This window comes from Cryptomeria japonica, chromosome 6, assembly GCF_030272615.1.
Source record: "Cryptomeria japonica chromosome 6, Sugi_1.0, whole genome shotgun sequence".
Lineage (NCBI taxonomy): Eukaryota > Viridiplantae > Streptophyta > Pinopsida > Cupressales > Cupressaceae > Cryptomeria > Cryptomeria japonica.
Genome location: NC_081410.1, coordinates 190987297 through 191004124, shown reverse-complemented (window position 1 = coordinate 191004124; position 16828 = coordinate 190987297). Strand labels below are relative to the sequence as shown.

Here is a 16828-nt window from a genome sequence, read left to right as displayed (position 1 = left end):
AGGCCAAATGTATTAGTGAGTTTATTAACATTGTCAGTATTTAAATATATATGTATATATATATATATATATATATATATATATATATATATATATATATATATATATATATATCGTTGAGTTCATTTGTTGGTTGGCTTTCTAGGTGGATATTCACTATTTATGGTCATGCTTTGTGTTTATCGATTGTAATTTGTATGTGGTGATAATGCATTTATTTTGTTGTATGCCCTCCTTCTAGGCTCATGCCACTCATAATGCATCAACTGTCGAAATCCTTCTCATCTCCCATTGACCCATCTCACTGAAGCCACTCATCAGTGACACAAACACCCACCACCAAGACCCCACCCACTTTTGCCATTGTCACCTAGTTTAACAAATCTAGTGCCACCATAAGCGTTAGCGATCTTTCTTATTTTTTCCAATGCCTAGACCCAGGCCACATTGGTGACCAGGTGCCTAAGTGTAGGGGCTATTTGTGGCCACCATTTGGCTCCCAAATGCCCAAATTGGGCCTTTTTTCAAACTAAGATAACTTTTAATCAAGGAGGAAAAAAAATTTCTAACAAGATATCATTAGAAAGCTTATACGGTCAACTTCGTAGTGGTGGAGTTTATTTATCAATATTCTATTTATTGCAACTTAAAGTGGAAACTCCCTTTTGGACTCTCGATCTCATAATGTTTTGCCAGATTGTCCAATTTTGGTGATTTTAGTGACATTTGAAAGGTGATTAGGATCTCTATCATTCAGTCTGTGCACTTTTTCCATATTTATCCTCATGTATTATCTATTAATTTTATGCATTTCGTGGCATCTAACTTGATTACATCAACATACTATATTTGGGAGAAGCTCTATTTGTGGGGGTGGGGCTTCATTTTTAGTTGTACATCATATCTTGGAGGTTTAAGACCAGTTTCTATAAGACAATTTAAATACTATTTTGTTTGATTTGTGATTGTGGCTCAAATGGTTGATTTAGGATATGAGGTTCTTACTCCTCATAAGTATCATACATGGAAAGTGTGGATGCAAATATTTATTTAGTATAGGGGATTATGGTCTAACTTGAATGAGGAACAACCTACCTTCACCAAGGAGTATGAAAAGTTTGTGCATATAAACACATGTGATGAGGGGATGGGTTTTATTGCAATGCATGTTTTACATTTCTTCTTCTTGCACATTGAGTGCGCAACACCTAGAGAGGTATTGGATATATATAAGGATCTCTTAGTTCATTTAACTTGATGTAAGAGTTTTATAACTAGAAGTAGAAATGGAATCTCATTCTACTAATTCATTTCCTACTATTGAGTATTATTTGGTTAAGTTTAAGTCTTTGAAATCTCAATTAGCGAGTCGTGGAAAAGAGAAAATTTATAAGGGATGCATATTTAGAATTTGTCTAAATTTAAAAGTGTCTTTTAATATTTATCTACTTCATTTTACTCAATTGTGGATGAGTTAGGTGCTTCATTTGACATGACTTCATTTGAGACATTTTGCGAGAGATCGACTAGGGAACAAACTAAGCTTAGTCAAAATGATTCTACACCTAAATCTCATGCATTGATAGCTACATCACCTAATGGAAAATGAAAGAAAAAGAATAAGCCTAAGAAAATACCTAGTGAGACTTCCAACACCTCTTCTAAAGAGGTTCAATCCAAGAAGGAGAAACTTAAGTGCAACTTTTGTAAAGGGGCTGTGCATGGTGAACGAGTTTGTTTTAAGAAGGAATTTCATGAGTTGAAACAACTTCTCAAGCAACATCATATTTACATTCCGTCTTCATTGTCTAGTTCACAATATTCTTCTACCAATCATGATGATTCCTCATACACTAGGTCAATAGGATTTGCTAATGGGGAATTGAATCAAAAGGGTCATGCATTAATCACTACTCATTTTGATCGATATATTGGTTGAGTTATTGATTTGGGTGCTTCAGATAATATTGATTGCTCATTTGATCATATTATTCTAGTATCTCTTGCAGCACCACATCTTGATAGGACTTTGACCGGAAATAATCAATTTATGTATGTTGCTATTGTTGGACATGTTGACTTGGGTACAGGGTTTGTGTCTAATATTTTTTTGCATTCATAAAATTGCCCATAATCTTCTTTTAGTTTATCAAATTACACAAATAGGAAACACAATTAAGTTGACTTTCGATTCAATTTTCACTTGTCATGAGACAAGAGAGTTTATTACAATTGGTAGGGTCGATCATAGGTCTAAGGTGTATATTTCTTCCCACTTCTATCTTGACTATGGTCCCAATGTTCCTATATCTATCTATTGTAGTGTGGAGAGTAATTCAATTCCTCTTAATGGGTTTTTGGATCTTGTCATGATTCCCCCGTCACCTCCTTCATCATAGTTGAGAGTTGATATGGTTTGCAAAAGTTCAATAAACTAGGATATATTTAGTTTTTTTAGATTTTTGGTTGCATGATGGATTCATTTCAAGTGTTTTAGACTTAGTTCGTAATTATTCTTCTATAGGTTTGGAGCACATGCTTGAGGGGTAACTCTCCTCTTTACATATTTTACATTGGAGGATGTTCTTAAGTCTTCTTAACCTATTGTTTCTTCTTTGATTGAGGTTCGACCTGATTTTGATGAGACATCTTCAAAGGCACTTTCTTCTTCTTTAGATATTTCATTTGTGAGACTTCTTCTTTCTTACTTCTTCATGTAGATGGATTTTCTTCAACATTCACCACTGGATCTCTTTCTTCCTAGGGGGAGACATGTAGTTTGTCATTATTGGATTCTTGTTTGGCTTCAAACTTAAATTTAGTGGTTTTGATGTTACTTCATTATGAGTGGGGGGAGGGGCAATCTAGTCTCTATCTTTCCCTTCATTGGAGCGGTTATTGTACTATACTTTTTGATGGATGTAGCTCTTGGGGTTATTGATGTTGAGACCTCCATACATCACTTAGACTATCAAACATATATGATTTGCTCTCTCTTCTAGAGAGGAGTTTTGTCCCATAGGGTTTTCTCCTTTTCTTCATTTGTGAGAGATTAGTTGTGCATGGCTACCTAACATGGCTTAATTGTTGAGACCAATATTGAATCTTGATATTGCATATTGCATTATCATTTAGAATCTCGTATCATTTGTATAATAATTTTATCTCCCTAAGTTACACTTAAGGAGGGGTGTTATTGTGAATGGAGTTATTTCATATCTAGTTATTAAAGGTAACCTATTCACATATTACGTTTACTTAGGAGTTAATTTAGTTATCGTAGGTGTCATTTTTATAAGTTATTTATAACGGGGTCATGTCTCATTATTTATGTTTAATTCATTTAGTAATTTAATATTTTTGCATTGAGCATTTAATGTTTGTAGCAAGCCTAGTTGCCATATCTCATCACACCTTGTATGTATATTCAAGATGTTTGTACATTGTAATATCATCTCATATCTCATTCATTATCTCATGTAATACATTATCATTTCTTAATATTAAAGCAAGCTCTTATTGCAACACTCTATTGTGGAACATGCCTTTCCCTTGATGGACTTGAAAAGCACTGAGAGGGGGGGGGTGAATCAGTGACACCAAAAATAAAACTACTTCAAACACTGACCAGTAGATGAACTTAACAAAGCTTTTAAATACAATGCATGCAATCCAAAATGATATAACAACATTCACAATAAGCAATACATCCACCATAGCACAAGTATTTATACGTGGAAAACCCAAATAGGTAAAAACCATAGTGAGATGGAACTCACAAGTTAACTATCTGCAGAAATAGATAACTGACCTGTTAAGGTCTACAAAGTGCTTTGCTAGGAGCGAATCTTGTTAGAGATCCCAAAGCTTGATTAAAAGTTATACCCTGTTAAAGGTAGTACCCTGTTAGGAGTAACCTCGGTAGAGGATTTCTAAATCCAAACTAATGGATCGGCTTGTTAGAGGATTTGAATAATGAAGCTCGTTAGAGCTTACCCGGTTAAGGGATTTCACTTTTGCTGTAATTGTTAGAAGACAACAGGATTTGTTTGATCTATCTAAGATAGCACAGTACTTGCCTGATTAGATCCTTCTAAGTGTATTTAACACTGCCTTTCAACATACTCAGCAACTTAACACTTTTGTCTTTTTCACACAACATATCACTTTCGCTCATATGAAATAATTCATTGTGATGTCAATATATAGACATTTAGATTTCATGTCGGCCACAAGAAATCATAACATAATTTCCTAGGTGCAGTGTATCTGGTCAAGCGATCATAACTCGTCCCAAAAATATCGCCAAAAATTGTCGGTGGTGATAACTCATCACAAAATTCACAAATACCGGTTGGAACACTTAATACCGGTTAGAGTTAAGCCGCTTGTCCTTGACGCTTCTGAGATAGTCTCCGCTGGATCTTCATGTTGATGCTGAGACATGTATAACCGAGTGGTTATCTCCATGCATATACTGGTTTTCACCAAGTACCGGTTAGAAATATAAACCTTTAGTATACCAGTTGTAGTATAAACAACTTTGAAGTCATACTGGTAGACAATATAAACATATGAGTGTGTATGTGTTTCATCAATGACAACATATGATGAATTCATTACAATCATCATAAAGCCAACAATCTCCCCCTTTGGCATTGATGGCAACACTTAGAAAATTTTACAATAGTACTGCTAAGTGTGCTTACAAAATATACACATATACACATACTCCCCCTTACTACATACATCATACAAAAAATTTCAAAACACACATACATATTTCTACTCCCCCTTTGACAACAATGCCAAATTGAAAAAGATATATATATATATATATATGAGAGAGAGAGAGAGAGAGAGAGAGAGAGAGAGAGAGAGAGAGAGAGAGAGAGAGAGAGAGAGAGAGAGAATTTGTATCGAAGTGTCTTTTAAATACAATAACTTTAAAAACTAAATCAAGATTCATGCATTGGCAATTCTCATAAAAATTGTATTATAATTCCTCTTCAACTGAGATAAAGCATGTTCCCATGTTTCCAACAAATTCTCAGTGAACTCAAATGTAGACATGATCTGATTATGAAATTCCTCCATGGAATCCAAAGAACAGGTTTCTGGGGTAGCTAAAATAGCTTATGCATGTGTGTAGGCTCTCTGTAGTATGTCCACTTATGTTGTGAGGTGACTCTTTAATTCCCTTAGGGACCAGAGTCTCTTTGCTTTCTCAACATCATAGGATTCTAACCTATTGTGCAAATCATCTATAGATTTGCTAAAAGCAAAAACAGAGTCTTGAAGTGGAACATATGCTTTGCATATCTTTTCTAACTCTTGCTCAATTTTAGTACGCCTGCTATTGATATCAATGAAAAAGAATGAAATGTTAGAAGTAGAGGCAAGAAATTTTCTGCCTGTTTCAATAGCTCGCCTTAATAAATCTTTATTATGGGATAGAGCCATTTTGCCGATATCAATTTCCTTCATGATCTGCTCTCCATGCTTTTTCCTATAACTTTTTTCTGCATATGTATGGGCTGCTTCTTCAAGTGATGTAATTTGGTCAGATGCATCAGTGACTAATTGACCAAGTTTGCCGATAGGCGTAGATAGATTCCCTGTAGCAGTTTCCGGTAGTAGATTTGTCATAATGTTAACTGCTTTCTGAATAGTTTCTGCTTCAATCCTTTGTTCCTTAAGTCTCTTTTTGTGTGCTCTAGATTGCATAACATTTACAATCCTCATCATTTTAGATGCACACATGTTGTCAATGTTTATAGGCCCTAAAATGCCTATTGAGTCATCTTCATCTTCATCATTCTATTGTAAGACTAATGGTGTTGCCGGTTCAGAAGATGTTACCTTTACAATTGCTTTCTCTTGATTTTTCTCTATTTCCAATTCAAAGATCTGTGTAGCAACTTTTTCAATAGACTCTTTCTGAATATTCTGTGAAACTGGTGGGGATTGGGGTTTCTCTGTTTGAACCTTTGCGGGTGGAATGTCCACTCCTGATTGAATGGTTGGTTCCTCAATTGAAGTAACCTATAAGACAGTGATCACAGGTGGCTCCATATCAGGTGCAATGATGTCTTCAGACAGATCAATTGTGTTCTAAATATCATCAATATCATGGATAAAAGTGTCATCCTTATTTTCATTAGTTTGCACATCTTTATCCATTTTAGTTAAATTCTCATCATCTTTCTCATCCTGTAAAGCACGTACGAGCTCTTCCATCTGTATAATGTGACAGGCTATCTCATGAGTCTCAGTCTCAACAATTTGCCTCTTCCCATTAAGTAGCTTCAATCTTCTTGCTTTGAAAGCAAAGTGAGTATTGTACTGATCAACTAAAGCACTAATTTCATCCTTAGACAATTTAGGAAAATATTGTACAAATATTTCATCTATAATGTCTTTTTCCAATTTTATAGCTTCCTCCCATTTATTTAAAAGAACAGTATACAAATAATTTGAGATATCCTTTTCAATATCATGAGGTAATCTGCTATAATGACACAAATGATTGATTACCTATTGAATGATCTGCTCCTTTTCATTTCAGTGAAAGAATCAAAATGTTCTTTGACATTTTCAAATCTCTTCCTCCCTAATGTCTTCATTGTCCTTTCAAATATAGTCTTAGGTTTGTAAGTCGAAATATCAATAGGCACAGTTGCCTTTGGCACATTTTTCTTAACTGTTCTACCTACTGCTTTCAGCTTCTTAGGTTCTTCCTCAGTGTCGGTTCCTTCAAATTTTTATTGAAGAATTAAATTCCGACCTCTTCTCTTTGTCTCCTTTTTTCATATACACCTTAGGCTCTGGTTCCTTTTTGATTTGGACACTTCGTGTCATTATATTACTTTTCATCACCGAAGGTGCATCCTCAGCTTTCTTCCTCTTATTTTTACTGCTTGTGGTCGAAGCAACACTGGTTTCAACAGTCTGATCTTTACTTGAACTCAATTTTGTCCTCTTCTTATCTACTGGAGATGCCAACAGGTTATTGGCATAACCAATCAATAAGTCATAGTTAACCTCATAACCCATATCCTCCATTTCTTCCTCTCTGGGCACAATTGCCTCCATTAAGCAAAAACCAGTGGTAACAGTAAAAACAATGTCTTTGGCAAAATGTTTTACCACATCCTTAGGAAATCTTACTCTCATGCTCATCTTCTTCTGAAATTCATTGAAGTATTTGTTCATAGTAGCAGAGAAAGTATTCCTCACAGCCTTGATGCTATTCTCGATCTGGGCGGATACCAGTAGATCCTTAGACCATTCAAGATCATCGATTCCCTGTAGGTAATTCTGAAAAATAAAAGAATAGCCTGATCAATAACTGCCCATATTTAAATTTTAGGTTGTTGTACTTCTTGATGGATGTAGATTTAAAAACAATTGGCTCCTTATGGCCTCATAAAGGTCATAATCTGCATTTTCAACTATCATCCTATAAGCAGTATGCACTGCTGCTGATGGAACACTATTCATTATGCTAGAATAGAATACCCAGTAGCCTATAACCATAGCTACTAATTTTACCATTGGGTCTCTGATATTGTTAACAAAAAAGGCATGACCGTCAGAGGTTGAACCGGTTATGGTATTTATTGTATCTTTCAAAATGCGCCTCAACTGAGGTACTTCACCGGTTGAGTGAAAACTAGTTACAGTCTGAATGGCTTCCTTGGTTATGGTATGAGTCCTCTCTAAGTACATGTTCTCCCCATGAACTCGACTCAAGATAATTCGAATATGCTCTTCTTCAAAATCTTCAAGAAAGTAAGCCACGTTATGAAAACCTTTCTCGAAAACCCTAATATACTCTGTTTGAATTTTCTCGTTTTCATCACAAAGTGATTTCAACTGAGTATATATTGACAATGATCCTAAGTCCTCAATTTTGTAGTAAATATTGTTGGATAGATCTCCCTTGACTACGACATCACTAGGAACTTGTGACAAAGCATTATAAGACATAATCTTTTCTGCTTTTACAACTTCCATAGGTTCAAACGTGATAATCAATTTCCCTACTGACTTTGAAGACGATGACATTTAAGATAAACTAGATTTCAAAGCAAGAATTTCAAAAAAAATACCTTATTTCACACATGTTTCCTCGATTACTGGTTTAATGCCCAAGTGCACACCAGTTCTATCTTCTCCAACCTTCAAATTAGCTCGAACACACAAATCTTAATGCAACTTCAACTAAAATCAACTAACAATCTCATCTAAGCTTTGCAAATGCTCAAAAATATTTTCTTGAAGGCGTTAGGGTAAAAATAACAAAGTGAAAACTCGCTTTTATTCTTTTTACCAACTGTAATAAATGCTCGCTCGTTAGGGTTACAAACCCTAATTACACCGCTCAAGGAAAAACCGGTTGATAACTAAATGACAAAAAGTTATCAAAATTTCATGCTTTCAAATTCTTTTACCGCATACTCACTTCAAGGGGTCTGGAGGTGGATATACCATTATGTTCCCCTTAACCATATGAAAAGGCTTAATTCACCAGTGTAGGATTCTCTTCACTGGGTGAAGGAATAATTTGTTCTCCAAGTGAATCATCACTCTTATTCTTCCAATTTCAATTCATTTCTTCTCTTGTTTCTTCAATATTGACCTTCTACTTGCCTTTTTGATCTTTAGAAGGGTTGAACAGTTTTCTCTTCTTGGATCTGCAGAATTTTGCCATATGTCCCGGTTTATGACAGTGATAGCAAGCCATTATTGTTGATCTCCAGGGTCCTGCATTGCCTCTCCCAGTTCTTCTTCTACAATTCATAGCCACATGACCAAAGTTGTTAAAGATGGTGCATATGACATTTGTTACCTTTTTCCATCTCAAATGGACTAAACCGGTTGTTGTAGGGTCTTTGCCAGTGCATGTTTCCCCGGTTATCATAATTTCTCATCCAATTACCATTTGGTCTAGGATGCATGTGAGGTACAAGATTATTTGCCTTATATCTGCATTTAGTTGATCTATGTCCATACATTTTGCATGTAAAGCAATGACCTTCAAATTTCTTAGACACATACCTAGCATTAGAATTGTAGCTTGCATTTCCATTGGGTTTGTTCATACAAACATTTGCAGTGTGACCAGGTTTAAGACAAACAAATCAAACATGTTTGAAAACCTTCTTACCAGTGGGCTTTTTGGCCTTATAAGTGTTCCTCTTTGTACCAGAGGATTCTCCTTTCTCAGATGTATTAAAACCAAGTCCAGAGGTATCACCTTTCATCCTCTGTGATTGGATTTGTTCATCTAGCAAGGCAAAACTCTTATTGAACTTTTCCAGTTTCTCATTAAATTCGGTGAGCTGCCTGATGAGTTCTTCATTATGCTTTGACAAGCTTTCTCTCATAGATGATGCTAGTTTGAGATCTAGCTGTAAGTTCCCTTTTTCTTCTCTTTCTGCATCCAAGTGCTCATGCATAGTGACATTTTCCCGCTTGATCTTGGAAATCTCTTGATCTCTTTCCTTGATAAGATCTTCAGCTGACCTTCTAGCTTCCAGTTCCCGACTCATGCAAATAGTTAAACTTTCTAGTTGTCTCCTCAGATTTAGCTTCTCACCGTTTAACTTTTCAACTTCCTCAGCTAAAATATCAATATTGGCTTCATCTAAAGAACTGTTATCAGATATCTCCAACAGTTGTTTAGTTAGCTCTCTCCTTTTAACTTGTGAAGCTTTTAGTTTGATCCTTAGGGTTTCAAGCTCATTTCTACTAGCTTCAAGCTCTCTAGCCATCTCAAAGTAGCTCATGTCCACCATGGTGGTTTCAAGGCTTCCTTCTAAGTGATTAGGCTTCAAAGAAGTTAGGCTCTGATACCAATTGATGGACTTGAAAAACACTAAGAGGGGGGGGGGGGGGGGGGGGTAAATTAGTGACACCAAAAATAAAACTACTACAAACATTGACCAATAGATAAACTTAACAAAGCTTTTAAATACAATGCGTGCAATCCAAAATGATATAACAACATTCACAATAAGAAATACATCCACCATAACACAAGTATTTATACGTGGAAAACCCAAATAGGTAAAAACCATGGTGAGATGGAACTCACAAGTTAACTATCTGCAGAAATAGATAACTGACCGGTCAGGGTCTACAAAGTGCTCTGCTAGGAGCGAATCTTGTTAGAGATCGCAAAGCTTGATTAAAAGCTATACCCTGTTAAAGGTAGTACCTTGTTGGGAGTAACCTCAGTAGAGGATTTCTAAATCCAAACTAATGGATCACCTTGTTAGAGAATTTGAACAATGAAGCTTGTTAGAGCTTACCCGGTTAGGGGATTTCAATTCTACTATAATTGTTAGAAGACAACATGATTTGTTTGATCTGTCTAAGATAGCACAATACTTGCTTGATTGGATCCTTCTAAGTGTATTTAACCGTGCCTTTCAACATACTCTGCAACTTAACGCTTTTGTTTTTTTCACACAGCATATCACTTTCACTCATTTGAAATAATTCATTGTGATGTCAATATATAGACATTTAGATTTCATGTCGGTCACAAGAAATCATAACACAATTTCCTAAGTGCAGTGTATCTGGTCAAGTGATCATAACTCATCACAAAAATACCACCAAAAATTGTCGGTGATGATAACTCATCACATAATCCATGAATATCGGTTGGAACACTTAATACCGGTTAAAGTTAAATTGCTTGTCCTTGACGCTTCTGAGATAGTCTCCGCTGGATCTCCATGTTGATGCTAAGACATATATAACTGAGTGGTTATCTCCATGCATATATCAGTTGTCACCAAGTACCGGTTAGGAATATAAACCTTTAGTATACCGATTGTAGTATAAACAAATTCGAAGTCATACCGATAGACAATATAAACATATGTGTGTGTATGTGTTTCATCAATGACAACATATGATGAATTCATTACAATCATCATCAATCCAACATCCCTATCAATCCTTAAGTCTACAAATTCAATATGGTTTCATTAGCATTTCAACAAAGGGGGCCATGCACATTATCCTTTCTAATAAATTCAAATTTTACATGGGACCACCTATTCTGCTAAAATTTAAGTAGAAAACATTAATAAGAAACCCCATAGAACCACCTCACAAGTTAATTTTATTATTTTAATCTTGGTTTTAGTGTATATGGTGTTAGAATTGAGGGTATTTTGAAAGTTCTCTTGCGACTTTATACATTTTTTTGTTGAAGATTTTAAAATTTTATTTAGATGAGTTACTTATACAAGGCCTTATATTTCTATCTCTAAATGTGTAGTTTGGATATACGGAGGAGAGAGAAATATCCTAGCTACATTCATCTTATTGATAATTTAGGTAGAAAATATTGTACATTGATATTTACTCTTTTAGTCACTATTTTTATCATATCAAATAAAATAAAAAATATTTTTTTTTTCCTTTTTAATTTCAATATAAATAAAAGATGTATATATTATTTATTAAAATATGATAAAAAAACAATTTTTATCTTACATACTATTGGTTGAATATTTTGGCCTCTTGCTCTAGCCTTCACATCAACCAAATAAGTTATTAAATTTGCGTATAAACTAATATTCCGGTGGATATCCAACTTGTCAAAAATAATATATATTTGTGTACCTAACTATTGTATACAATTAACATTAGCACTTAATAAAAAAATGACGTAAATGATATAAAAACAACACTTCATATATTTGAATGATTTATTTTAATCATTAATTCAAACACTTCATGCAAGGCAACCTTCTTATTGTGGTCCTAATAGTCATTGCTATTCTAGACATTCGACATAGATAATAGTTTATTTATACTATTTGTAAATTTGCGTGTTCATGTTTTGTAGATTGTATGAACTTATTTTGTGAGGAATAAACTCATAGTAAATATTTTTGATTAAAAATAGTCATATTTCCCCTGTTAATGGGGTTCTAAAGGATAATTAGTCAATGGGGCTCGAAAGGATAATCTTCTTGTCTGTCTTAGGATTGGTGTGAGGTAGATGTCCCTAAGCTAACATGGTTTAAAATCAATTTTCATGGTACCTTAATAGGGAACACGAGCCTAAGTAGTGTAGGGTGTGTGTCTAGAGATCATACGACCAGGGTGTTTAGCGAGAAGACAAAATTCTTGGGGGTCATGACTAGCGACGATGTAGAATTCAGAGTGGTATACTTAGGGCTCAAATTTTGATTGAATTTGAAAGTAAACAAGTTACAGTTGGAAGGAGATTCTTCGGTAATGATTCATGTGATTTGATAAAAGGCCACCCCAAATTGGAAATTACCTATTTGGAATTTGATTGCTTAATTTGTTGATTTTAAATTATCTCATATCTATTGAGAAGGTAGTGACTTGGTCAATGAGTTGGCCAAAAAGACAATAGGGCAATGATTTGGCTTCTTGTATACTAAGGTTGGCGAGCAGTTTGAGTTGACAGTGTTACACCATGGTGTAGGATATTACTTTTTTTAGGCAAAAGTCCATGGGCCTATAATACATTAATAATATAAGATCGTGGAAATTTACAGAGTATGAATTGTTATGGAGGGAGCTTGAGATCAATCCCCTAGATTTTACCATATCAAACACGAGACTACTGATTGGAGGGGAATTATTCATCCATCCATTAATCCATACTATTCATTGCTAGACCTATCATGATAATATTGGCTGCAGGTGAATTAACCATCCCTTTATTAGTACATATAATATATTAACCTCTAGTAGGAGGTAGAGACCTTCATATAGATGCCAACAAGCATATGTAAGAAGAGATAATTTGAATTTAAAACTAATAGCATGGATTGATTAATACACTCCAAAAAGTACAAGAAAGTGTTGTCGAGAATAAAAAACTAGGTGCTTCAAAAGTTCCTTGAACATCTATAGACTAGGGTGCTTCAAAAGTGCATTGAAAAACTATAGACAGTGAATTTGTCTATGGCTTTGGGTGGACAAACATGAGTGCAAATTGGTAGTGCTCCAGCTTCAGGCTCTAGTGCGAGGGATACTCAGTCACAAGCAGTAGGTTCTGCTAGGAGTCACTCTCCACAATTTAAGGGTGGACAAAGTCAGCAGAGGAAGAATTTTCAGGGTCAAAATTTTGCTCACAATGGTGGTACTCAGGCAGACAGGGATCATAGCTGACAATGCATTAGGAATTTTCATAATACTCAGCCAACATAGAATTTCCAGCCAAATACTAGTTGAGGTAGTTTCCAACAGTCCAACGCACTATCTGCAAGAAGAGATTTTAGCAAAGGTGATTGCTTCACATGTGGTCAACAAGGTCACATTTTAGTATATTTTCCATAGATGTTAGCATAGATGTCTAGTTAGAGGCTAGCAACTTCATAACCTACTGTAGGTGATGCAGGGAGATCACACCGAGTCTTCACAACGGTTGATAACCGTCAGGCCGAGCATTAGGGTACAATTGTGGAGACTTTAGGTGAGATAGGAGGTGTTTCATTTTCTGTATTATTTGATTTTGGATCTTCTAATTCCTTTATTTCCCCCTCTTTAGTGGAGAGATGCAGGCTCAGAATGGAAAAACAAGACGATATGTGGCAGGTTGAGTTAGCTATTGGTTCTAAGGTGGTTGTAGATTCTCTTATTTGTGGCTGTGAGTTGGATTTAAGAATCCTTACCACCATAATCAATCTTTGTGTCCTTTTGTTGGGATATCATAGTGTTGTCTTGGGTACAGACTGGCTTAAGGCACATCAGAATAATATAGATTGTCGATGGAAGACAATACGATTGTTAGTGACCATGGAGAGTATGGAGATTGTGGGTGTGCAATGACCCATTTCTCTTTTCATGATCTTCTATATGCAATTGAAGAGGTGTGTGCGACAAGGGTGTCAATTGCTTGTAGTGACAATGAATGACTTGGATGAGGGAGAAGACCCTCTTCTTAAGCACCCTATTATTCAAGAGTTTTTAGATGGCTTTCTCAATGAGATTTTGGGTATGCCATCTAAGCATGACATTGATTTTTGGATTGAATTGGTTCCTGGAGTAGAATCAATTTATAAGGCATCTTACAAGATGACTACTCAGGAGTTGAGTGAGTTGCAATTGTAGTTAGAGGACTTTTTAGCTAAGGGTTTCATTTGTCCTAGTGTTTCTCCGTGGGGAGCACCAATTTTATTTGTGAAGAAGGAGGATAGATCCCTTCGCTTGTAAATACATTACCAAAAGTTAAATAAGGTGACGACGAAGAATTGATATCTTTTGTCAAGGATTGATGATCTTTTTTATCAGATTAAGGATGCTAAGGTCTTCTCTAAGATAGATCTTAAGTCAAGGTACCATCAACTTTGGATTCATGAAGTAAACATTCATCAGACAACTTTTCACACTCATTATGAGCATTATGAGTTTACGACGATTCCATTTGGACTTACTAATGTGCCCTTAGTATTCACGAGTCTGATGAATGGGGCATTTAGTACCTATCTTGATATATTTGTTCTTGTGTTTTGAGATAATATATTGATTTATTCGAGGACCATGGAGGAGCATTTGAGACAGGTGTTGCAATGTCTCAAAGATAATCACTTGTACGCCAATTTGGCTAAGTGCGAGTTCTTCCAGATTGAGGTGAAGTATCTGGGTCATGTTATCACTAGAGAGGCTATTGCTATGGATCCTTCTAAGATTCAGACAATTGTGGATTGGCTAATGCCTACTAATGTGGCTAAGGTTCACAACTTTATGGACCTTGTAGGATATTATCGTCAGTTTGTCTAGGGATTTTCAAAGATAGGTAATTCCATCACTTCTCTTTAGAGGAAAGGGAAGAAGCATTTGGACAGAGCAATGTGAATCAACTTTATAGACTCTCAAAGAGCGATTGACCAGTGCACCTATTCTGGCAGTGCCTGATCCAACGAGTAATTTTTTTACGTGCACTGATGCTTCTTTGGAAGGATTGGGAGCAATTCTTATGTAGGATGAGTGCGTGATTGCCTATGAGTCTTGAAAACTCAAGGATCACAAGCTAAATTATCCCACTCATGATTTGGAGTTAGCAATAGTTGTTCATGCTTTGACGAGGTGGAGACATTTTCTTCTTGGGTATTGGTTTGAGTTGCGTAGTGGTCATCGAAGTTTGCAGTATATATTTACGCAACCAAACTTGAATGTTAGTTAGTGATGATGGATGGATTTTCTTTGTGACTATGAATTTGAGGTTAAGTACATTTAAGGGGAGGCAAATGTTGTAGTGGATGCACTGAGTCATAGGAGACATGAGTTGTCAGAGATGATTCTTAGTGTGGATTCGAGGAGCTAGATACTTAGAGTACTTCCTTTGGATGCTTGGTATTAGGAGGTGAGGGCGGAAGTTGACTCTAGGAGAGCCTTAGAAGGGAGATATGAAGGTTATTCATTGGAGTCAGATGGTATTTTGTGCCACTTAGGTTGTATGCATGTTCCATCAATAGAAGGACTTCGTACTTTGATTTTTGACACAGGTACGTTGTGCACCTTATTTGGCACGTCCGTTAAGAAGATGGACACAGACCTACGATAGTTGTATCATTGGTTCAACATAAGGTGTGATATAGTAGATTTTGTGTCTTAGTGCTTGGAGTGTCAGAGGGTGAAGGTTGAGCATCAACATCTAGGTGGGTTGTTTCAGTCTAACCTAGTTTCAGATTGGAAATGGGACATTATTTCAAAGGATTTCATTATTGGTTTGCTATTTTCTTCTCGTAGACATGATGCTATCATGGTCATCGTTGATAGGTTCACCAAGGTGGTCATTTTTTATATTCTCAGTCTTCTTATACAACAATGACAGTGGCTCGAGTTTTCATGGAGGATATTGTGAGGTTGCATTAAATTCCTCGTCGGATTACATTGGACCAAGATCCCATATTTTTTCTTCATTGTGGACTTCTCTTTAGCATGCCTTAGGACCTTAGTTGAAATTTAGCTCAACATACAATCCCGAGATAGGTGGGCAAATAGAGAGAATTAATTAGGTTCTCGAGGATATGCTTAAGATGTATGTCATGGATTAGTAGTCTCGATGGGAGGATTACTTGTATTTGGTAGAGTTTGCCTATAATAATGGATACCATAGTTCTATTGGTATGTCACCTTTTTAGGATTTGTATGGTTAGCCTTGTTGTACGCCTTTGAGTTGGGATCGGTTAGATGATAGAATTAATTTGGGACCTAAGATAATTTTACAGGAGATGGAGCAGCAGGTGACTTGTATTCGGGAGCATTTGGTGGCAGCACAAGATAGGCAAAAGAAGTATGCAGATGCTCATCATGTGAATCGTCAATTTTCTGCAGGAGATAAGGTGTTTTTGAGAGTACGTCTGCATAAGAGTCCTATCTGTTATGGAAAAGGCTCTAACTTGGCATTGCATTTTGTTGGTCCATTTGAGGTTTTGGAGAGGATCGGTCTTGTAGCTTATTGTCTAGCATTTTCATCCAACTTGTCTCGCATCCAGGATGTATTTCATATATCAATTTTGAGATCTTATTTTGTTGACGTGACACATGTATTGGATTGGAATGCTTTACAGGTAGAGGTGGGTAGCTTTCTTTGAAACTCGTGCACATTTTGCAACGTCAGGGGTTGACCCTAAAGGGTCAAGACATAGAGCAGATTAGGGTAAAATGGGATCCTAATGATGAGTCTTCGACGACATGGGAGGATGCAACATGGATGATAGAGCTCTTCCCTATTTGTTCTCAGGCTTCTAGGAGTAAGTCGAGGCCCAAGGGGAGGATGTAGTGTCCCTCCTTGACATACTTTTATTTTGATGCA

The 16828-nt window shown here is 36.0% G+C and overlaps 1 protein-coding gene across 1 annotated transcript; it reads left to right on the top strand.

The window, feature by feature from the left end:
• The first annotated feature begins 16244 nt into the window (after positions 1–16244).
• On the top strand, positions 16245–16607 carry LOC131876567 (uncharacterized). The gene has a single exon (XM_059222000.1). It carries the CDS (start codon positions 16245–16247, stop codon positions 16605–16607), a length of 363 nt encoding a protein of 120 aa, XP_059077983.1.
• The last annotated feature ends 221 nt before the right edge of the window (positions 16608–16828 follow it).

Excerpts from the sequence above, each read along its gene's own strand:
- LOC131876567 (XM_059222000.1), top strand. The coding sequence starts at position 16,245 with ATGGAGCAGCAGGTGACTTGTATTCGGGAGCATTTGGTGGCAGCACAA.